Source organism: Oncorhynchus clarkii, chromosome 13 (genome assembly GCF_045791955.1).
Source record: "Oncorhynchus clarkii lewisi isolate Uvic-CL-2024 chromosome 13, UVic_Ocla_1.0, whole genome shotgun sequence".
Classification (NCBI taxonomy): Eukaryota; Metazoa; Chordata; class Actinopteri; order Salmoniformes; family Salmonidae; genus Oncorhynchus; species Oncorhynchus clarkii.
In genome coordinates this window covers 21,457,760-21,481,431 of record NC_092159.1, presented here as the reverse complement: position 1 = coordinate 21,481,431, position 23,672 = coordinate 21,457,760, and the positions used below count along the sequence as shown (strand labels likewise).

The 23,672-nt window shown below is 43.9% G+C and overlaps 1 protein-coding gene across 4 annotated transcripts; it reads left to right on the top strand.

The window, feature by feature from the left end:
* The first annotated feature begins 404 nt into the window (after positions 1-404).
* Positions 405-22,487, top strand: LOC139424615 (dual specificity mitogen-activated protein kinase kinase 7-like). Of its 4 annotated transcripts, none has more exons than XR_011635959.1 (13): positions 405-952; positions 2,497-2,544; positions 6,890-7,037; positions 7,185-7,251; positions 7,467-7,580; positions 11,947-12,066; positions 14,870-14,977; positions 15,179-15,358; positions 15,584-15,664; positions 16,527-16,669; positions 16,835-16,880; positions 17,092-22,100; positions 22,243-22,487. XR_011635959.1 is itself a non-coding variant. In XM_071176623.1 (13 exons), the coding sequence occupies exons 1-13, from the start codon at positions 829-831 to the stop codon at positions 17,230-17,232; spliced, it is 1,407 nt and encodes a 468-aa protein (XP_071032724.1). In that variant the 5' UTR covers positions 814-828; the 3' UTR covers positions 17,233-22,487. The 4 variants fall into 4 exon arrangements, 3 of the variants coding, with proteins under 3 accessions (XP_071032725.1, XP_071032726.1, XP_071032724.1); XM_071176623.1 differs by adding an exon at positions 3,331-3,417 and having other exon boundaries at positions 814-952; positions 17,092-22,487; XM_071176624.1 differs by having other exon boundaries at positions 17,092-22,487.
* The last annotated feature ends 1,185 nt before the right edge of the window (positions 22,488-23,672 follow it).

Below are 23,672 nucleotides of genomic sequence, written 5' to 3'. Positions count from 1 at the left end.
AGCTTTACCATGTGAACTCGTGAAGAATGTCCTGAAAGTATCAACTCATGTCCTCTCAAATTCATGTAGAAAAGGATGCAAAGAATCATAAAAAAGATGCAAACAACATCCACCTTGTAATAAATCACAAAAATGCAGTTTTATTTATGTTTTGAATGGGACTGTGTGATGAGCGAGTAAATTGTAGGACTGTGCTAATTTGGGAAAATAGTATTTTTTATTTGCATGATAAATTGACATGCATAGTTTAGTTGATTACATTGTGTCAATGAGTTATATGGCCCCAATGCTTGACAGCAAATTTTACAACATGCTATACCAAACATGAAAGCAAGCCAATTTTCTATGGAAATTAGAATGTTTCAAACATTGGGACATCAGCCGTCCCTGCCTGTATAGTCCACAAGAGAGGGAGCCTTGGGCTAGCTGGTTTCGCTCGATGATGCCAGAGAGGAAGAGGCGAAGCGAGAGGATTTACTCTGCCCAAAATCTGTCGGAGTGAGATTAAGCCCTTTTTCTGTACGGAGGTATATGAGAGTGTCCGAAGTTGAATTACGTTAGGCTTATTTGATCGAATAGAAGTTTCGTAATGTTTAGGATTTACAAATATATTGATGTAAGTGGATGAACGTGGCATTCTGGCAATTTGAGAAAAACGACTTAGTTGTGCATGTTCACGCTCGCCTATGACCTCTCATTGGTTAGAATGGTCCCACATGATCGCGCCTGCCTTCAATCATTGAGGGCATGTATTTCCATCGTTAGAACGGTCACTCTGCTATCTACTCATTATAATAGATCATCTTTGATAGTGTTAAATTTTTCAAGATGTCGTCGCTGGAACAGAGACTCTCTCGAATCGAGGAGAAACTAAAGCAAGAAAATAAAGAAGCTCGTAGAAGAATTGACCTCAATATCGACATGAGTCCACAACGTTCACGTCCGAGGCCAAGTGAGTATCCGTGGGGGAGTCGGTAACGGAGAGAGGAAAGGAGAAATAAGCGAACGGAGAGGCAGAGTGAGGGCAGGAGAGAGGGGGTGTAAATAGGGATATGCTGCTGCTGTTAGCTAACAGGCTAAATGGATAAACAAATACCCCAACTCGGGACGTTGCCCTGCCCAGAGGTGTCATGCCTTTTCCATGTATATAACATATCACGTAAACACTTTGAAACTATGTAAACCAGAATTGTATATCAGTGCAACGTTGTAACCGAAACTCAATTTAAATCCCGAACTGTGTTTTGGTTCTGTCCTGGCAACTGCTGGCTAGCAACTAGCTAAGTTAGCTCTAGTAGGCCCCATCATCCATCCGTCAGTCAATTTGTTGTTAATTTATCAACACGGAAAATTAGCTGTTTATTAGTATTTTACATTTATATCTGGTCTAATATGCTTCATTAACCAGACATGGCTTGTGTGTGTATACATTTCTATCGATACTTCAAATATGATTTTGACCGAGTCAATGTTGTTAGTAGCCAGCTAAGCTAACGTTAGCTTTTCGAGCTAACGCAGTTTACCAGTTAGTTGCGTGAACAAACTTGCCAGCTATAACGTTCAAGATAGCTAGAAAACTACCCCTGAAAGTGGCTCTTGTCACGTCACAAATTGCACGAATATGGTGTTAGTAACTACAAAACTAAACAACAGCTGTTATCTTTTCGGTGTTTTCATTTTCTAAACCAATTCCATGTCTGATAAGCTTGTGATTTGTTTTGCATTAATGCTCTTCTCATATTTTGTGCATGATGGATATTTCCTTATTTCGGCAGTCTTGAACATATTTGGCAGGTAATGTTTTGGTCATAATGTAGGCGAACACATCTGGCAGAGTGTGTGGGCATAATGTAGCTGGCCAGCTAGAGTCTTTGCCAGTCAAGCCACCAAAATGCACCATGCAGGATTTATCCCAACAGCCCCGATTTAGGATCAGCTTACAGCGATATGAAGGTCAAACATTTCAAACAGGCTTGGCTCCTGCCCAATGCTTATGGGTGAATTTCGTCTTGCACCATTCAATGCCAGCCACATTCAGTGCAATATGGTGACATGGGTACTTAACTCTATGCTGATAGTGGTGGTGTCACCCTGAGGTAAATGTTTATACTTTCATATCAAGGTATTTGATGCGTTTTCTTTTCACTGCGTTTCTTCTTGATGCGTTCTCTCCCAGCCTCATTGGAAAGCTAAAGGCATTGGAAAGCAAAGATGGTATGGTAATGCAACTCTCTTCTTTGACGAGCTCAGCATTTGAGGTGCTAGTTTTTATTTTCACACACAGCATATCAACTGGTCTGAGGTGCTCTTGTTTGATTGAACCTTCCTTCATTTTGTTTTGTGTGTGTGTTAGTGTGGGGTTGTAGGTCATTGGTGTGTGTGTATGGTAGTTTATTGGTGAGTCTCTGTGGGTGTTAGACAGGGTATGTGTGAGTGAGTACCTGGCATTTTACAGTGCAGTAATATGCACATGTGTATTTTCTCTCCTCTGTCCAGTCATCGTGATCCAGCTCAGTCCTGCTCCAGCTCCTTCCCAACGTGCAGGTATCATTCAATCATCGCTCTCTCTGTCTGCCACTGCACTGTCCATTCATCCTTCCCTCTCTTTCTCACAATCCATTCTTTAGCCCTCTCTTTTCTCTCCCCATCTCCATGTCACTCCTATTCAACAGAAAGGGAACATTTCACCCTCAGTAGCTCAGAACAGAACGTATAGATGCTAGTAACTTCACACATTCTTCAGATGGTTTCACCAAACCTGAATGACTGGCCTGACTGATACCTTGCTTGTACATTATCCTTAGATTTGAATGTAGGCCTAAATGAATTGCAGTACATAACACAACACACAGCCTATGAATTCTCCTCTCACAAAATATGTGTAATAGGCTAAAGCTATTGTTGTATAAAATTGATAATTTCAGATATTTAGCCCACAATTGTACACAGCACACCTAAAATATTCTAAGACTTTTCTTACAGTATGGATGCCAAGAGGCATCTTTTATTTTCAAGTGGCCATTTGCACTGTATCCCCAGTTGGTCGCAGTCTCACCTCCACTCTAATCTCATTCTCCCTCCATCTTTCCATCTCTTCTTCTCCATATGTGAGTGCCAGTGGCAAGGCAGTGAGTGTGTATGCCTGGGTTTGCGCGTGTGTGAGGATATTATTAACCCGTTTTGCTGGTTGCAGAGAAAAGGTGCATGTGGCTTCCTGCACGGTTTTTTATTACACAGTCTAATCCAGCATCCCACCACCGGGTTGGTCTGCAGGAGTGCTGCTGTGACCAAATCTGACCACCTCTTCTCTTCCTCCTTTCACGTCTGAAGACTTGTCCTTCAGCCTGTCTGTCATGTCTTCATCCAGGCTGGGCCCAAGCTGGCATTCTCTTTGCTCTGCAGTTCAGGCTGTGACAGGTTAATTTGTGTCTGTCTTGTTGTGTGTCCGTCTGTTTCTTCCATGCTCTTTCTCAGGGTCAGATATTGTTCTTTGTGCGCTAACTAAGCATTCTCTCCTGGCATCCCCCTTGCAGTGGCACTGTCAATTGCCAGTGGTGGCTGATGTGTGTGTCTGTCTGGATCCAGCTGTGTGGAGGACTGTCTGGTCTTTGCCAAACCAAAAATTGCCCGAGTCCTTTACTAACACCCACTAACCGATTCTCTACAGTGAGCAGGTCCTGGCTGCATGTGATTGAACCAGGGATAAAAGCTACTGCCTGGCGTTGGTGCATTTATCTCTTGAAAAGGCGTTTTAAAGAACTGCTCAACACTACCTCGTTGCTTTGAAAACTTCAAACAAACCAAAGGCTCCGAAGGTGCCCTTTGCAAAACGACCCCATTCACAGATTAGGAATGGGGCGCTTTTCACAGTGTATAAAACATATCATATGAACGGTCTGAACTGCGGGTTGGTTGGGGGGGTGGGGGGGGTGGAGTCCTCTTCGGGGGGGGGTCTCAGAGGTCACTGAGAAAGCGCCAATGTTCTGCAGCAGAGGGTCCACTCCTTTTGGTGGTGCTGCTAGCTAGCTACTGACTGAGCAGCAGTCTGGACGCATGGTCTGTTTGTGTGGTTGCATGGTGGGTCAAAGCTAACACTGCTCTCGTAGCTGGTCTCCACTGCTCAGTGCTCACCCTGTCTACATGCCTGTGGAGTGTTGTCTCCTTGAACAATAACACTTTTAGCCTTTGTGTCAAATTATGTAGTAAAAATTAATCGGCTAAACTACCCTTCAAGTTCAATTGAAGTTTTTTACCTATGCTTTGCTAATATACAGCCTAGGGGTTGTGTTGCTATTGCTAATACTTGTGGAATGTCTTGTCGAAGTGTTCGTATTGTAGTCTTAAGACATTCACAGCCGACCTCTTGGAGACTGAACTGATATCGTTCTACTTACACTGGCCTGCTCTGTCTATCCGTCATGGTCAAATTGAGCATGGACTGCTTTCATTCACTCCTTTCGAAGTCTGAATAGAAACATGGGGGAGTCCCAGATGGTACAATTTCCCCTTATAGTGCACTACTTTTGATCTGGGCTCTGATCAAAAGTAGTGCACTAGGGGGCCGTTTGGGATGCACCCTAAATGTGTATAAACTGAGAGGCAATGGGTGAGACCTTGAAGTAGAATGGCCCCAAATTTTATAAGTCAACCTATACAGTGCGTTTGGAAAGTATTCAGACCCCTTCACTTTTCCCACATTTTGTTACATTAGCCTTATTCTAAAATGTATGACATTGATGAAGAAAAACAATCCACACAATACCGGGGCGGCAGATAGCCTAGTGGTTAGAGCGTTGGGCCAGTAACCAAAAGGTTGCTAGATCGAATCCCCGAGCTGACAAGGTAAAAATCTGTCGTTCTAAGTTAAGGTTTTGTTCTTAACTGACTTGAATAAATAAAAAAATAGCCCATAATGACAAAGCAAAAACAGTTGAACATTTTTGGCTTTAAAAAAAAAAAAAGCTATCACATTTCACAAGTATTCAGACCGTTTACTCAGGACTTTGTTGAAACACCTTTTTTAATTTATTTGATTTATTTTACCTTTATTTAACCAGGCAAGTCAGTTAAGAACAAATTCTTATTTTCAATGACGGCCTAGGAACAGCCTGTTCAGGGGCAGAACGACAGATTTGTACCTTGTCAGCTCGGGGGTTTGAACTTGCAACCTTCCGGTTACTAGTCCAACGCTCTAACCACTAGGCTACACCTTTGGCAGCATCAAGTCTTCTTGGGTATGACACTACAAGCTTGGCACAACTGTATTTGGGCAGTTTCTTCCATTCTTCTCTGCAGATCCTCTCAAGCGCTGTCAGGTTGGATGGGGGAATCGCTGCACAGCTATTTTCAGGTCTCCAGATTTTCAATCGGGTTCAAATCCGGGCTCTGGCTGGGCCACTCAAAGACATTCAGAGACTTGTCCCAAAGCCACTCCTGCATTTTCTTGACTGTGTGCTTAGGGTCATTGTCCTGTTGGAAGGTGAACCTTCGCCCCAGTCTGAGGTCCTGAGTGCTCTGGAGCAGGTTTTCATCAAGGATCTCTCTGTACTTTGCTCCGTTCATCTTTCCCTCGATCCTGACTAGTCTCCCAGTCCCTGCCACTGAAAAACATCCCCACAGCATGATGCTGCCTCCACCATGCTTCCCCGTATGGATGGTGCCAGGTTTCCTCCAGAAGTGACGCTTGGCATTCAGGCCGAAGAGTCAAATCTTGGTTTCTTCAGACCAGAGAATCTTGTTTCTCATGGTTGGAGAATCCTTTAAGTGCCTTTTGGCAAACTCCAAGCAGGCTGTCGTGTGCCTTTTACTGAGGATTGGCTTCTGTCTGGCCACTCTACCATAAAGGCCTGATTGGTGGAGTGCTGCAGAGATGGTTGTCTTTCTGGAAGGTTCTTCGATCCCCACAGAGGAACTCTGGAGCTCTGTCAAAGTTGATTGCTCAACTTTGGCTGGGCGGCCAACTCTAGGAAGAGTCTTGGTGGTTCCAAACTTCTTCCATTTAAGCATGATAACCACTGTGTTCTTGGGGACCTTCAATGTTGCAGACATTTGTTGGTACCCTTCCCCAGATCTGTGCCTTGACACAATCCTGTCTCGGAGCTCTAAGGACAATTCCTTCGACCTCATGGCTTAGCTTTTGCTCTGACATGCACTGTCTGCTGTAGGACCTTATATAGACAGGTGTGTGCCTTTCCAAATCATGTCAAATCAATTGAATTTACCATAGGTGGACTCCAATCAAGTTGTAGAAACATCTCAAGGATGATCAATGGAACAGGATGCACCTGATCTCATTTTCCAGTCTCATAGCAAAGGGTCTGAATACTTATGTAAATAATGTATTTCTGTTTTTAATTTTTTATGAGTAAAAATGTCTAAACCTGTTTTTGCTTTGTCATTATGGGGTGTGGTGTGTAGGTTAAGAAAAAGTGTTTACTTAATCCATTTTAGAATAAGGCTGTAACAAAGTGGGGAAAAAGTCAAGGGGTCTGAATACTTTCTGAAGGCACTATAGACCTGTAACTGTCAGGGTGTTTTCAATAGCCCGTCAGTGACAGGGAGTTAGAATCCCAATGCTCCAATGCTATTTGGCTTCCTTTCCTTAGGTCTCTCTCTCTCTGTCACTGTTTGGTCAAAGAGCTAGATAGATTCCACTACAACGCTGCTCTCTTCAATGCTGTAAGCCCATTGATCATTAAGAAGAGAGATGAGGTAAGGAGAGTGGAATTGATTACAGTAACACTAGCCTGGGTCCCAGTCTCTTTCTGACAACAAGTTTCCTAAAGCAGAAACGGGCTAAAACAGACTGGCACCCAGGCTAATAAAGGACAGCCCCAGTCTTCCTCTTTTACCTTCCCTTCTTTATACTCCTCCCCCCCCCCCCCCCCAGCTCTTCAGCTTCCCCTGGCTAACGACGGAGGGGGGAGTCGCTCCTCGTCCTCTGAGAGCTCACCCCAGCACCATTCCTACCCCAGCCGCCCGCGACACATGCTCAACCTGCCCACGCCACAGTACAGCCTGGTGAAGAGCGTGGAGAAGTAAGGCATGCACGGAGCACACATGTATGCACAGGGAGCATTCGTGTTCTGGAAAGGGATACAGAAAGTAAAAAATGCTTCCATTCACACACATGCGTCAAATGACACACCTAACATTTTTTGTGTGTCTGTGCCGTGTCCCCTTAGTGCGGAGATAGACCAGAAGCTGCAGGAGATCATGAAGCAGACGGGCTATCTGAAGATCGACGGCCAGGTAAGAGACCATAGCATTGCCTAAAGTGATTATTGTTTTTTTGTATTTCTCTCTACTCATTAAAAATAATGTGCTGTATTGACAAGCATTCGGAACGCCATTTATAACCGGATATCATACGCAGAGCTTTATGAGTACTGTAGTACATCATGCTACATGTGCCATGTATGTTTGTCATTGACATGTTGTGACTCGTCACCTGTTCCCCTCCTCAGCGGTACCCGGCCGAAGTCAGTGACCTGATCAGCGAGGGCGAGATCGGCAGCGGCACGTGCGGTCAGGTGTTCAAAGTGCGCTTCAAGAAGACGGGTCACGTCATCGCCGTCAAAGTAAGCCTTGTCTACCTCCATCCACAGCTTGTTGGCATTAAGACCATATATAATAGCACTGGATTGCGTTTTAAACAGGCAGTTTGTACGCGCGTTACATTGTCTGGCAGGGGGTCACTTCACTTTCATGTCTTGAGGATGAAAAGTCTGTCCTTCCGGCCTCCGCGCTGATTCTGTTGTCCTGGATGCGTTGTCTTGTTGCAGTTTGACACTCATGATACAATATACTTTATTGTCCATTTAGATGGAAATTCATTATTCATTAGGGATGCACCGATATGACATTTTTGTCCGATTCTGATATTTTCCTTGCCCCAAAAAAATATCGGTACTTAACATTTTAGCAGCCTTTTAAGCGTTCTAGTACCTTTTTAAATAGTTGAAATACACACACATACTGACAAAAAAGTTATTTTGTTGGCATTAACATATGTCCCCATTACCAGTAAAACATAGTCAAAACCTGTTTCTTTCACTTACGTGCTGTTTCGTTGTTCATTTGTTCAGCCTCAACCAGGATTTCATCATACATGTCAAGCAGTGACGTTTCAGCTGTCTGTCTGTCCGTGACCTCTCTTCCTTGGTGCGCACTGTCACTGTTTCCGTCTTGTCCAGCTGTGTCTAACATTTCACCTAAACCCGGTTTCTTGTCTGCATCGAAGTAGCGGTCCTTGTACCTAGCATAGAGCATGGTGGCGGCACAGTAGAGGCTCAGAGAGAATGCCACGGAATCTCTTGTTCACAGCCTCTTGTAGAGTACCTTTACAAGTTTTAACTCCAACGGTTTGTGTCGGTGGTTTTGTTGAGCAGGTGTTTCAATGCCATGACAGAGGGTATCACGTCTTCTGCAGACACGGTTGATGAGCTTATTTCTCCAGTCAGTTGTTTGAATGGCGCTAGGAGTGTGTTCATGTTTCAAACATGTTCTCAAATGCCATTGAAATGGCAACAGCGGTATAAGAACCAGCACATTCTTGAGCATGCAATACGACTTTCCTCAGTACGAAATCCTCGGCGACCCACTGTGCTGTCAGACTCAGCATGCTCGTGGGGTTGACGTCGCTGGTCCAAATGTCAGTCGTGAAGCTAATAGCAGTGACGCCCATAGCAAGTTGCTCAGGGATGTGCGTTTCAACAGTACTGTGTATCTCCGGTAGGGCAACTGAAAAATAGGGCATCTGAAAAATAGCCCTTACATGGTAGTGTGTACCGGGGCTCTAGGTGATTGACCAGTCAGCGAAAGCCAACATCCACGACAGACAACGGTTGATTGTCAAAGATAAGGAATTCCATTTTCTTGGCATTAATGGATTTCGCCTTTGAGTTGTCTCTCTGAAATGTTCTTACTCTTTCAAATGACTGCTTGACTTGAACTTGTTTAGTTGTTGGAAGTGTGCGATTTAGTATTTTTCAGCTTTTGTTCTGTGTAGCGCTGTATTTTCAGTGGCGTCACTACGTCATCCACCTACGTTATGTAGTTATGCACGTCAGCTGAGACATCGGTATTGCGCATCGGCGTTAAACTAGACATCGGGCCGATGCCAATGTTGCCATTTTTAGCGAATGTCGTCCGATTCCGATATGCTTACCGATATATATTGAGCATACAAACACAACATATTACATGCAGTATGGAAAACTGCAAAGTTAGTCCACAAGTACACACTTACATTTCAACATATTCAAAGTCCCTGCGGCCTACTGTCTGACCGTGTATTGGGCCTGCATCTGTCCTATGTCCCACTGTTCAACAGCCTAATGGCATGAAACTAGCCTTGCTCCTATTCTTGCTGAACAGTGGGAACCTTAATCGCCTTCCAGCAGCTCGAAACATTAGGCCTATTCCGTTATGCAAGTGCTGTGTGGATGTTCTACTGCCGCTATTTGGGTTAAGGCCATAGCATTGGTTTTTCCTACTGTGGCAGAACACATAATTCCATAGCAGCCGATTTGTCCAGAGGATATAACTGTTGGAGGCAGCCCTGGGCTGTTTGTCAGTTCAGTATCGCTGTTCTCTATCGGTTTCTCTCTGGGCTTTGCCTTCCATTGTTTATCCTCACACAATGATAGTAATTATACTGTATCGTCACTGCTACAATTAAGCATTGTTAACCCCCCCCCCAATTTAACTGTTTAACTATTAGACTAGTAGTGACTGACTTCCTATGCGGGGGTTGCATACAATGCTTATTCTTGGTATACACAGTCATGGTTACAAGCACAAACAACATGGCCTACAGGGATAATGGCTGGAGCTGTAAATGATTATACACTGCTCAAAAAAATAAAGGGAACATTAAAATAACACATCCTAGATCTGAATGAATGAAATATTCGTATTAAATATTTTTTTCTTTACATAGTTGAATGTGCTGACAACAAAATCACACACAAAAATATCAATGGAAATCAAATTTATCAACCCATGGAGGTCTGGATTTGGAGTCACACTCAAAATTAAAGTGGAAAACCACACTACAGGCTGATCCAACTTTGATGTAATGTCCTTGAAACAAGTCAAAATGAGGCTCAGTAGTGTGTGTGGCCTCCACGTGCCTGTATGACCTCCCTACAACGCCTGGGCATGTTCCTGATGAGGTGGCGGATGGTCGCCAACTCCTGGACAGTCTGTGGTGCAACGTGGCGTTGGTGGATGGAGCGAGACATGATGTCCCAGATGTGCTCAATTGGATTCAGGTCTGGGGAACGGGCGGGCCAGTCCATAGCATCAATGCCTTCCTCTTGCAGGAACTGCTGACACACTCCAGCCACATGAGGTCTAGCATTGTCTTGCATTAGGAGGAACCCAGGGCCAACCGCACCAGCATATGGTCTCACAAGGTGTCGGAGGATCTCATCTCGGTACCTAATGGCAGTCAGGCTACCTCTGGCGAGCACATGGAGGGCTGTGCGTCCCTCCAAAGAAATGCCACCCCACACCATGACTGACCCACCGCCAAACCGGTCATGCTGGAGGATGTTGCAGGCAGCAGAACGTTCTCCACGGCGTCTCCAGACACTGTCACGTCTGTCACGTGCTCAGTGTGAACCTGCTTTCATCTGTGAAGAGCACAGGGCGCCAGTGACGAATTTGCCAATCTTGTTGTTCTCTGGCAAATGCCAAACGTCCTGCACGGTGTTGGGCTGTAAGCACAACCCCCACCTGTGGACGTCGGGCCCTCATACCACCCTCATGGAGTCTGTTTCTGGCCGTTTGAGCAGACACATGCACATTTGTGGCCTGCTGGAGGTCATTTTGCAGGGCTCTGGCAGTGCTCCTCCTGCTCCTCCTTGCACAAAGGCGGCGGTAGCGGTCCTGCTGCTGGGTTGTTGCCCTCCTACGGCCTCCTGATGTACTGGCCTGTCTCCTGGTAGCGCCTCCATGCTCTGGACACTACGCTGACAGACACAGCAAAAACCTTCTTGCCACAGCTCGCATTGATGTGCCATCCTGGATGAGCTGCACTACCTGAGCCACTTGTGCGGGTTGTAGACTCCGTCTCATGCTACCACTAGAGTGAAAGCACCGCCAGCATTCAAAAGTGACCAAAACATCAGCAAGGAAGCATAGGAACTGAGAAGTGGTCTGTGGTCACCACCTGCAGAACCACTCCTTTATTGGGGGTGTCTTGATAAATGCCTATAATTTCCACCTGTTGTCTATTCCATTTGCAAAACCGCATGTGACATTTATTGTCAATCAGTGTTGCTTCCTAAGTGGACAGTTTTATTTCACAGAAGTGTGATTGACTTGGAGTTACATTGTGTTTAAGTGTTCCCTTTATTTTTTTGAGCAGTGTATTATAGCTATGCAATTTAACATGTAGAATGCTATGTTTTGTTCAGCCTTAACTGGCAGGTACAAACTTTATAATCAGTGTGTTCTGTTCTTAAAATACATAGGCCTACCTCTATTGTTCAATCATATACAGTTTCACTTTTTACCATCTGGTGACCTACTGTATATAGATGAGAGGGAATAGGTTTGGATGAAGAGGGGATAGGTTTGGATGAGGAGGGGGCAGGGGATAGGTTTGGATGAGGGGGCAGGGGATGTAGGTTGCTGGAAACAGCTGATACTCTGGAGTGAGGTAGGTTACTATGGTTACCCAGAGACAGATTGGACTATAAAGCACTTTCAGTGGATAATCTCCTTTTAAATCTCCTTTTTAGTGTAGGATTAGTCCTAATCTGTGTCCGGGAAACCGGCAGTATGTGATTGGCTAATGGTTAAGTGCTAGACAGGTTTGTGTGGTGGGCGTAGTTGTAAATTAGTGGTGCCATCTAGTTGGTTGAAGTTCTCCTCCCTCAACTAAAATATCAACGTTGAATAATGATGACTGATTTAGTGTGTGTGTGTCATTAGCAAATGCGCCGGACAGGAAACAAGGACGAGAACAAGAGGATTCTGATGGATCTGGATGTGGTGCTGAAGAGCCACGACTGCCCTTACATCATCCAGTGCTACGGCGCCATAGTTACCAACGTGAGTCACACGCACAGATAATTTAGTATGTCACATCATTTAAACCACATATGTCAGAGTCAAGGCCCGCGGGCCACATCCGGCCCGCAAGAAGGTTTTTTACGGCCCCTGGGATGATCTTGATTTATTATTAGAACCGGCCCGCAGCAAGCCGGCAGCCCGCAGATCTTTTACACGCACCAATACTACATTTCCCACAATGCAAAGGTGACGCACCGAGCAGTAGGCTGCTTCATTTCAATATTTATTGGCACAGCAGTCGTCAGCATCACAGTAAAATTAACTTTCAGATACCCATCAAAAATGGCAAAACGGAAGGTGGATACTGAGAACCGGGGGTTTCAAACAAGGTGGGAGTCGGAGTATATGTTCACGAAGGTAGCTGGAAAACCTGTGTGTCTTCTGTGTGGAGAAAGTGTGGCGGTACTGAAAGAGTATAATCTGAGACGACATTATGAAACGAAACACGCGGACAAAAACAAGAATATGGACATGGAACAAAGGCTACAAAAGGCAGAGGAATTAAAACGAGGCCTCAAATCTCGACAGGCTCTGTTCAAAAAAGCCAAATCACAAGGCCAGGCTGCTGTCAAGGCCAGTTTTATTTTGGCAGAAGAGATCGCTAAATCAGCCCGGCCATTTACGGAGGGGGATTTCATCAAAAACTGCATGATTAAAGTTTGTGACGAAGTTTGCCCAGAAAAAAGGCAACTCTTTTTAAATGTGAGTCTGAGCAGAAACACCATTGCCGAGAGAGTAGACCAGTTGTCCATCAATCTAAAAGAGCAGCTTGTGAAAAAGGGAAAAGATTTTATTGCATATTCCTTGGCTGTGGATGAGAGCACCGACATTTCTGACATTGCCCAGTTGTCAATTTTCATCCGCGGAGTGGACTCCAACCTAAGCGTGACAGAGGAGTTTTTGGCTTTACGTCCTATGCATGGCACAACTACGGGGCATGATTTGTATGAAGAGGTGTCAAGATGTGTAAATGAGATGGAGCTGCCTTGGGAAAAACTCGTGGGTTTGACAACCGACGGAGCACCTGCGATGTGTGGACACAGGAGCGGACTGGTGGCGAAGATACGGGAAAAGATGCAAGAGGAAAACGCGACAGGTGAGCTGACAGCTTATCATTGTATCATACACCAGGAAGCGTTGTGCGGTAAAGCCTTGAAAATGGAGCATGTAATGAGCATCATCACGCGCACAGTTAACTTTATCAGAGCCAAAGGTTTGAATCACCGCCAGTTCAAGGCATTTCTGACGGAGTTAGAAACGGAGCATGGTGATTTGCCTTATCACACAGAGGTGCGATGGCTAAGCCAGGGAAAGGTGCTTCAAAGATGTTTCGAGCTTCGTGAGGAGATTTGTCTGTTCTTGGACAGCAAAGGGAAAGACACAACACAACTCCGAGACGAAATGTTTCTGTGTGAAATGGCTTTTCTGTGTGACATTACGAGTCATCTGAATGCAATAAACTTGCAGCTGCAGGGTCGGGATCGTGTCATCTCTGATATGTACAGTACAGTGAAGGCATTTAAAACCAAACTGACTCTGTGGGAGACGCAGATGCGGAAAGAAAATTTGAGCCACTTTCCCAGCTGCCAGACCATGAAAGAGAAGCTCTCTACCAGTGCGTTCCCGAGCACACAGTTGGCTGATAAAATAGGTATGCTTGCCGCTGACTTTCGACGCCGATTTGCTGACTTTGAAGCACAAAAAAGCAGGTTGGAACTGCTCGGTAACCCATTTGCTGTTGACGTGGAAAGCTCACCACCAAACCTCCAAATGGAGTTGATTGACCTCCAATGCAATGATGCACTGAGGGCAAAATATGCGGCAGTGGGTGCTGCGGAGTTCGCCCGTTTCCTCCCCGGCACAATGCCCCAGCTGCGCATCCAGGCTGCTCAAACGTTGTCTATGTTTGGCAGCACATACCTGTGTGAACAACTGTTTTCTTTGATGAACCTGAACAAAACATCACACAGAAGTCGACTTACTGCTGAACACCTCCACTCAATTCTGAGGATTTCTTCAGCTCAGAGCCTTACCCCGAACATTGATGAACTTGTGGAAAAGATGGGACACCACCAAGTATCACCCTCAACCTCAAACAAGTGAACATTACTGTGCAATCACATATTTAGAGTTTTTACTCAGTTCAAGTTTAAAAGTTAAAATTTAATATTTGTTTTCACTGCATGTTACTTCTCCTTAAACAAAGTGTTGTTTTTGATTAATAGATTTTTGCACTTTATTTTTTTGTATTTCAATCCAATTATATTTTAAAAATATTTCAGTTGAGTGGATGATAGAAAATTGCTATTATTGTTTTTTCTTTGAAGTAAATTTAGCCCACTTTTGCTAAAATAGAAAATATAGTCTACTGATGGTGCCTTGAATACCGGTTTCTTTCATTTAATGTTCATGTTATGGGGATATTTATATAAAGGAAATTTGTCTTTTGTGTCTGTTGAAAATTAAAGATTACTGACAGAGCCATAAGAAAATATTGCTTTATTTATCTGATCATATTGTAATATATTTGTTAGGTTTTCAGTAGGTTCAATTAGGTTCACTAGACTATATGCGTCATTTAAAAATTTTTCAATGAACATTCGAACAGTCCGGCCCTCGTCTTGTAGCTGATTTTTTTATTTGTCCCTCCGTCCATTTGACTTTGACACCCCTGATTTAAACCATATTTATTCAGATTGACAGAAATAGCTTCTTTCTTGTAGCAGTTTCACTGTTCTGTTTAAAATGCCAATGTCTGTGACTGACTGTGATTGGTCCTCAGACGGATGTGTTCATCGCAATGGAGCTGATGGGGACGTGTGCTGAGAAACTCAAGAAGAGGATCCAGGGGCCCATCCCTGAACGCATCCTGGGCAAGATGACCGTGGCAGTGAGTCTCTCCATCTCGCGTCTTATCTCTTGCGCTCTCATACCCTCAATTCAGGCTTTGAACTGAAACTCAAATTCAGAATAAAAAAATTGCCCTTCATTTTCAATTATGTTTAGTTCCAGTGGAATTGACCCCATCCCATAAAAAGTTTGTTCATCTTATCTTCAATGTAGTAGTGGGTTACCCTTTGTGTGTCTACAGATAGTGTCGGCTCTGCTGTACCTGAAGGAGAAGCACGGTGTGATACACCGGGACGTGAAGCCCTCCAACATCCTGCTGGACAACAAGGGCCAGATCAAGCTGTGTGACTTTGGCATCAGCGGACGACTCGTCGACTCCAAGGCCAAGACCCGCAGCGCCGGCTGTGCTGCCTACATGGCTGTGAGTCACCTTGGTGGACACACGTACCCTACCACGTTTAACCTACCGAAGTAAAGGCTGCCATTTTGATGCTAAAGCGCCACTATTTTTCCACCTGGGGTTGCACATAACTCTGTAAAAAGTCTGAATGCTGCTGTCCTCTGTCAAATGTTTTTAATTTCCCTGTGTATTGGTACAATAATTGCAGTTTCCCCCTAACCCAAGCCTGTTTCTCTGTGTCCCCAGCCTGAGAGAATAGACCCCCCAGATCCCAGCAAGCCTGACTATGACATCCGAGCAGACGTCTGGAGCCTGGGCATCTCTCTGGTAAAACACCCACACTACTTAATCACACCCTATTCCCTATGTAGTGCACTTATTTTGGTCAGTCCTGTGCCTTCGTATTTGGCCCCGGCCAAAAGTCGAGAACCTTTACCTACCTTCTACGCTTTGACACTTCTCAATGTCCTGTCATCCATGTGAAAGGATCAAATGGGTGTAAGTATTATGATAATTGCTCCATCAAGCCCTTTGGCAGGCTAGGTGGACTTTTCGCCGTATTGTTTACAGCCATCCAGCTATTCACATCTACAAGGGAGCATGAAATGGTGTCTAGGTTAGGGGCTATGGGTTGATTTCTAACTAGTGAAGAGGTTTGATAACTAGACAATTTACATAGCGACATCAAACTTGTCGTTATGAAAAAGTGTAAACGCACAACGACGTCCGCAAAGTGAATTCAGTAAATGTCAACCTAGCAAGCCAGGCAACTAAAAGCAATTTTCTAAACAGTGTTTTGGTTCGTTAGCCAGTTCAAATAATGACCAAAGAATAACTGACAACGTCTTAACTTTGGCTACTTTTTTATTCATTATTATAGTAAAATAAACTAACAATTAATGGCGAGTTTATAGAAAATAGCTTACTGCCACAGTGCGACTAAATAAAAGTTTGTCATTGTGTCTGAGAAGTTTAGAACTCTGGTTGCTGTGGCAGTCTGGTAACCACAACAACGGACATAGCGACAGTCGCAACAAGAAAGCTGACAGTCACAGCGATGGTCTACAGACCATAAATTGAAATGTTGTTTTGACCAGCAATGCTTGTCGCATTCTAATTGCCTACAGACATGTCGTTAGACCAAGTATAAACTGGCCTTAACGCTGTAATGTGTTGTCTCGGCCTGCAGGTGGAGCTGGCCACAGGACAGTTCCCCTATAAGAACTGCAAGACCGACTTCGAGGTCCTGACCAAAGTGCTGCAGGAAGACCCTCCCTCGCTCCCCCTCAGCATGGACTTCTCCCTCGACTTCCAGTCCTTCGTCAAAGACTGGTGAGACAAAACACACACGCACTGTGTGACTCATTGAGAGAGTTTATTATTAATTTCTGCAGTCTTACGGCTCTCAACCAGTCTCTGCTGACAGTACAGTTGCTAAGTAATATCAAGTGCTTTTTGTCTGTTCATTTTTACGTCACTGACTGCCTCTTTCCACAGCCTCACAAAGGATCACAGAAAAAGGCCAAAATACCACAAGCTGCTCGTAAGTCTCTCCCCTCCAGCTGTTCACACACTGATTCTTCACCACCTCCACTCTAAACCATGATTTGGGATTACAAGAAAGGGAAGAATGTTGTCTGAATTAAATGTTTATTTAAAGACAAAATCTGTACATTAGAGAGAAAGGGAATGGATGCAGTGTTCTAACTCCTCTCTTCTGCCCTTCCTCTCTCTGATACCCCCCTCCCCCCCAGGAGCACAGTTTCATTCGGCGCTATGAGGTGCTGGTGGTGGACGTGGCAGGCTGGTTCCAGGCGGTGATGGAGCGCACTGAGTCGCCGCGCAGCAGCCAATGTTACAGCCAGCACCAGCTCCACTCGCTCTTCAGCAGGTAGCCCCCGGCCACTGGCCCCGCCCCAGCCTGCAGCCGGGAGACCCCAGAGAGGGACGGAGACACGGAGTAGGCCTTTATCCCTAGACAGACAGACTGGCTCGGTGGATTGATTGATTGAGTCTGGTTGATCAATTTTGATTGAGTCTGGATCAGGACAGACAGACACGAGGGAGAGTAGATCTTCACCCTGTAGTTAGGCGTCATCAGAAGTCATATCAGCACATGTCATTATCATCGTGAACACTTCAGCACATACTGTAGGTTACTCTGTATCCACGATGCATACACACTTTTCCATCTGTTCCATACTGACGTACAGTAGTGATACTGTAAATGCATTTACATGGTTAAACACATACATAAATACTACTCACTCACTAGTCATATCTCACGCGCCTGTATAATCTTGTTCAGCTCCAGCCCTAGTCAAAAGCTATGGGGTCTGACAACAGAGTAGTCGATACACACTGGAGCTAATTTCTGCTACATCATGTAGTGTTAAGACAATGTAAGAGTCCCTACGGCAAGCCCAGAGGCCCAGTGTCATCCGCAGTGATGGCTAGGCTCAGAAGTGGAAGGTTCAGTGCAATATTCAGCCGGGTGTTATTGTTTCTATACTTACTCTTTAACAGGTTGTGTATGAGTGTGTGTACTAAGACACAAGTGTACGCTCGCTATTATGGATGGCAAATGGCTGTCCCACTGTAGCTCTAACAGACCAACTAGACCCGCTGTATTTGTTTCAGTCTGGTTTTTAACCATCGCTTTGAAAATACAATAGATGACAGAAACATTAACTTTGATTCAAATGCTTAGCGAGGAATATCAAGTACATGTTCTAGCAGCTTTGAATTGGAAAAACGGTGCAAAATACAAAAAAAAGTAGGGTTATGCGCAGCTCTGTAGAAAGGGTGTTTTGTATGTATTTATTTATGTTGAGTTCAGGATGGTTTTGAGTGGGACTGGATAACCGGTGGATGAGCGTGAGAGATGGAGGGATACAGAGAAGGACAGAAGTCTGCCTATTATCGGACTTGGTTTACTGCATTTACCCCCAGCTGCTGTGTTTAAACTCAGTCAGGGAAACTGTACTGCCAGGTAGATTAGGTTTAAAGCAGTGTTGCTTGTTGTTGAAGAGGAGTGTTAGAAAAGAAAACCGTTTGGAGGAGAACGGAGGGGAGGCGTGAGTTGTTTGTGTCAAGAAACAGGCAAGAGACAGCAGCTTGCCCTTTACAAATAATACAATTAGATATTTTTGGCTGTGGAGCATTTCAACCCTCCCTCTTTCCGGTCTTTCTAAATGGCACCAAGCCACTCACCCTCTTCTTTATTTCATTCTTTCTGCTGTTCCATCTTCTAGCGGCTCCACAGTTTTGGCAAACCAAAGGTGGTAGGTGTTGGTGGAGGGTGTCACACAAGGCCCTCTCGTTGCTCCTGACTGCTGCCTCCCCTCCTGCAGAGTCAAAGCCAGGTAGAGAAGACAACCCCCGTCCCCTTTTCCTAGCCTGAGCATTAGGAGTTTGCAAGACGGCACTGACAGATCTGGGATCAGGCTAGACTTCCCCAACACACAACCAAGCCAAATCACTGCTAGAAACAGACACGATAGGAGAGGGAGATCAACGGTATGTCAGAGAAATGGAGAGAGGGAACCGGAAAAGTCGACTATGAATATGTGCAGAAGAAGAGCTAGGGAGAAGCAAGACGAGGAAAGAGTTGGATAAAAAAAAATTAAAAATTAGGGATGACAGGATGAGGTGAAAAGGAGCGGAGGAAGAGAAGGATAAGAAAGTGAGAAAGAAGGTCAAGAGAGGTACGTGACAGAAAGGTAAGGGCCATCTAGAGCTAGTGAGGGAGGAGTGAGTGACAGCAGAGCGGTGAGTGTTTTGATAAAGGAGAGATGTGAGGAGGGAGCGAGAGTTTGGGGCCCTGAATTCAGCCATAGGCAGCCAGGCTATGGATCAGATGTTGGACATTGTAAAGCTATCTGGACATTGTAAAAGCTTTCAATGGGGTTGCACCAATATACCAATTATGATTTTATTTTTTTAGGGTGAATTAGGATTTGTGTTTTGATTGTTTGCTGTTATATTCATTATTGTATCTTTTCAAAAAATATTTAATTATTTATTACGTTGCTACTACTGCTGCTAAATTGCTGTCGATAATTGTCCCCCAAAGGACAAATACTTTAGATCTTTTTAAACCAAATAAGTGAAGTAATGCAATGTCTTTACAGTTACCAAATACAGAAGAGCAAGTCTGATGGTGAAGGGTGTGAGAGAACAGTGACCGAGAGCTAAACCCATAGATGAGTAGCATAGGTTAACGTCACTAAACTAATCCACGCAAACGATGTACACCTCACATGTATCTAACGGTGTAATAGCATGTTGTAGTCACATATCGCACTACAGCACCGCAAAGTCTAGTTGTTATTAGTGAAGGAGTGTCCGTCTGTCCGTCCTGACCTGTGAACCTTGACCTTTTGCTCCCTGACCTTGGACATTGTAGCCCAGGGTCAACCCTGATTTTAGAATGGTCTGTCTACCTGTCCGTCTGTCTGTCCGTCCGTGGGCCTCCTGCAAGCTCGACCTTGACATTACACACCAAAGGTGTCATCAACGAAAACAAGTTGTTATTGATATTCTAATTGATTACTATGACTACGATATATTCAGAGTTTCTCTGTAGCTAGTGTGGGATAGGGGGAGGGGGTGCTTTAGGGGTAGCATTGCCCGTGTGTGTAGAATACAGGGAGAGACTTGTACTCTGACAAAGCCTGGGCACAGCAATCACACCCACTCAGCCAGACAGACCTTTTTACTGTGTAAACTGGTACTGTAATAAGCCACTGCTCACCATCACCAAGTCTTTGGAGAGTTCAGGAGATTGGCTGTGTTGCAGGTAGAATTTACATGGTTCTCTTATTGTTGTGGAATAGAGAACAGTGTTAGTTCTTTGTGTTATGTTTCAGTCTGCAACGTTCTGTTTGTTGTTGCCCCTCCGCAAATCATCATGTACCAACATGGAACCATGGCTCTTTGGTTTTGGTTCTACTATAGGCAATCAGGTAGTAATGACAGACGCATTATTATACAATCTAGGCTGCCTGGCCCACTTGCTAAAACAAAGTTTTAAAATACTGACTATCCCTTGTAATGTACACGTTCTCTACCCCTTGGGTTGTCCAAAATCACTACAAAGTGCACTCTACTCAAAGTGCACCCTATTCCCCCAGTCTTGGCTGTCCAGTGCCGTGTCAGACCCAGTCTCCCACTGTCAACTTTCTCTTTTGTTTTGCTGATGTCTTTTTACAAGCACACACACACACGTGGTTGGAAACACCTGACAGGTGACTGTGCCACTTCACCTTTCTAAAAATGGCAAGAACTTTTTTTGGCCCCTGGTGCAAAACATGAATGACTTGGGTGTTTTGGTGTGTGCTCGTAAAATGTATAGTAATTAATTTTTTAAAAGTTTGAATACTAATCCTAACCCATTGCCAAGGACAGCGGTGTCGTGCCACACACACTCCAAATGTAGGCTATAAACAATAGGTCCACAGTGGTGCTGGTTGGCTGCTGTTTAGTGGCTTTGTGTGTTCTTAGCAGGCAGTGGCAAAGCCAGCGCTGTTAAAGATGTACTCTGGTAGGGTGCCTCTGAAGTCACACCCTATGTAGTGCACTACTTTATCACCAGGGCTCATAAGACCCCGGTCGAGAGTAGTGCACAATGTAGTGAATAGGGTGCCATTTTGGATGCAGTCTGCTGCTGCGCTGTACCTTGGGGGTGCGGTGGGAGGGTGTGTCATCGCCCCATCTGTAAGTAAAACCAAATATCATTTTCACTATGCAGTCATTCAAATCAGTCAGCTTGCTGTACGTTAGGAAGTCCTCCTGTATATAAACATATGGTGATGAAACTGGAGTTGGTGACTGAATGAGATCTTCTCCCTAGTACGGGTTGAATTCATGTCTTCAGCCAGTCCAGAGGGAAATTGAGTTAAGCGAGAGACTTGTTTTTGAATGAGCTGACTATTTAAGGATTGTGTTGAGGTGGGGCCGTTGGGTTGTAGTTTTTGGGGTGGGTTAAATGGGGTATGTAGTTTGGGGGTTGCTAGTCCAATGCTGTAAGTATATCAATTGCATGTTATTGTCACTGATGTAACTGCTATTGATTTTAGATTATGATGGGGGGGGGCACAACTCTATTTATAATTTTTACATATTATATATTCTTTTGCAAAATGTTGAATTGTATACTTAGGAAAATACACACTTGCCTTTGATGTTCTCTTGACTTGTTTTCAATCTGCTATTTGCAATATGCATTTGTACCTTTATTGTTTTTTAGTTGGTTTCATGGTGAGAATGAGTTATTTGTGTAGATCTTTTTTTGTCTGTTTCTTTTCCTGAATGTGCTGTGTGTCTTTTGTTCAATTAGCTGTGTGTGAGGATGGAGGGCAAAGGTCTGTGTCTTGGAAGTGTTTTGTCTATGATTATTATTTACCTTTTTTTTGTCTTTTAAAAAAAAAGTTTTTTATTTGTATTATATTCAGGGAAAAGATGACACCAAATTGAATAAAGAAATTTCTGGATGATCCTAGAGAGCGGTTGAGATGGAGAGTGTGTGACAGTGTAGTTAGAGAAGAAGTCTTCTTTCTGTCCTTCCGGAACGCCTGGGTCAAAGGTGTCTTTTTCTCTCAAAGCGGAGCGATCACTTTCACTGCTCCGTTTAGCCGCTTCTTCTTCACCCTGTGTCGCTGTAAAACTTTGGTCCTCCGATATCCTCTTAACTGAATTTTGTTTTCTTTCTTTCCATGATCAAAATATCATGATTGATTGTTTCTCGGTTTAAATCTTTTGTGTGCCATTTTATTTTATCTCTGCCCAGAAGCCCCACTTTGTTTTTGTGGTTCTCTGATACTGTATGGTCAAACTAATTTGACTGCACCTGAAATGGCACCCTATTCCCTAAATGGTGCACCAAAAGTAGTGCACTACATCAGGAGTGGGGTGCCATTTGAGACGGCGCCAATGAGAGAGCGTCTTATTAATGCTGAAATTGTCATGAGTGGCGTTTGCACTTGGGCAGCTTTTTGAGTCGGGTGGGAAGGAGCTCTTTTGGGTTGCAGACGTCCCGTTTGACCAATCACAGACCTGAGACTGGCAGAAGAAAAAACAACGGATTTCAACAATGTATATGTATTATCACTATTTATTTATTGGTTGTGTTTTTTTGTGTTTTTTTTTTTTTAAAGCCAAACAAGACACATGGTAAAGAGAATTGTCTGTCATTGGCGTTGCCGTTGATACAAAAGCCAAATATCAAACCACACTAACCCACAGGAAACATTGCTATTGTAGTGGAGTGGTTTAAACTCTAGATGGTGTATGTGCTTTTAGTACTGGCTTGGCTGAGCTGTAGGATGTCTGTCATGTTTGTATACTTTAGTGTGTGCACTCATTTCATTGAAATCCTGCTCAGTCAAGCCAAACAGAGGTTATGGTCTAAACCTTAACATTTACAGCATGGGTGGTATTAGAGAGAGTGCTAAGCTAATACCCATTTTAAGTTAGCTCCTATTGTTTGAAACTTGGATTGGTTTTACACAAGTAATGAATTATCCTCCTGAAACAGACTAGCAGTCAACGTTTTACGCATACTCTGACTGAAATAATAGTTTTCTATTCCGAAGTGGACTGATTGGCGCGTATTTAATCTGTAATCTAGCGAGGTGGAAGCCCTGTTTTAAAATGTTGGTAAAGAATAATTTGCTTGTTCCCTAGGGTTTCTAAATGCAGTATTGCATGACTTGCTCGATTTGAAAGGGGGGAAATTGTATACTTTTTCCATCGCCATTGCAATTCCATGGCTGTTTGTATGTATGACTCAGAGTTTGTTCTGACAGTTGTATCAATCTACACAGCTACTGTCTCCCTCTGCTTTTCGCCGTCTCTCATTTTCCGTTAAATTTCCTCTATTTCAAACAGAATAAATGCCATTATATTGTGAATACCTCAGGATTTTTTTGGAGACAAATCAAATAAAGAAAAAACTTCCAAAACGTTGTGGAGACATGTTACATGAGTCTTTATTGCCTGAAGTTTACATGCCTCTTATGACTCAAACAATGTTTCAAATAACAAATAAAAAATACATGTATTTAAGCATATTGATGTTGTAGGACTCCTACCGAAAATACCAATAGATTAGAAAAAGCTGTACTTTTTGTAAAGCAGAAAACATTCCTTGTTGCATGCAATTGAAAGCTACTAGAATGTTAGACAAATGCATTAAATTAAACCTTCCTATTACATTGTGTATACCATTTTGTGAATTTAACATTGATCATGAGGTCGGGCTACTGAGAACCACAGTGTTGATTTACTGTTTAACGGATGCCTCTGTTTAACAGATGCCTCTTAATGCTATTCC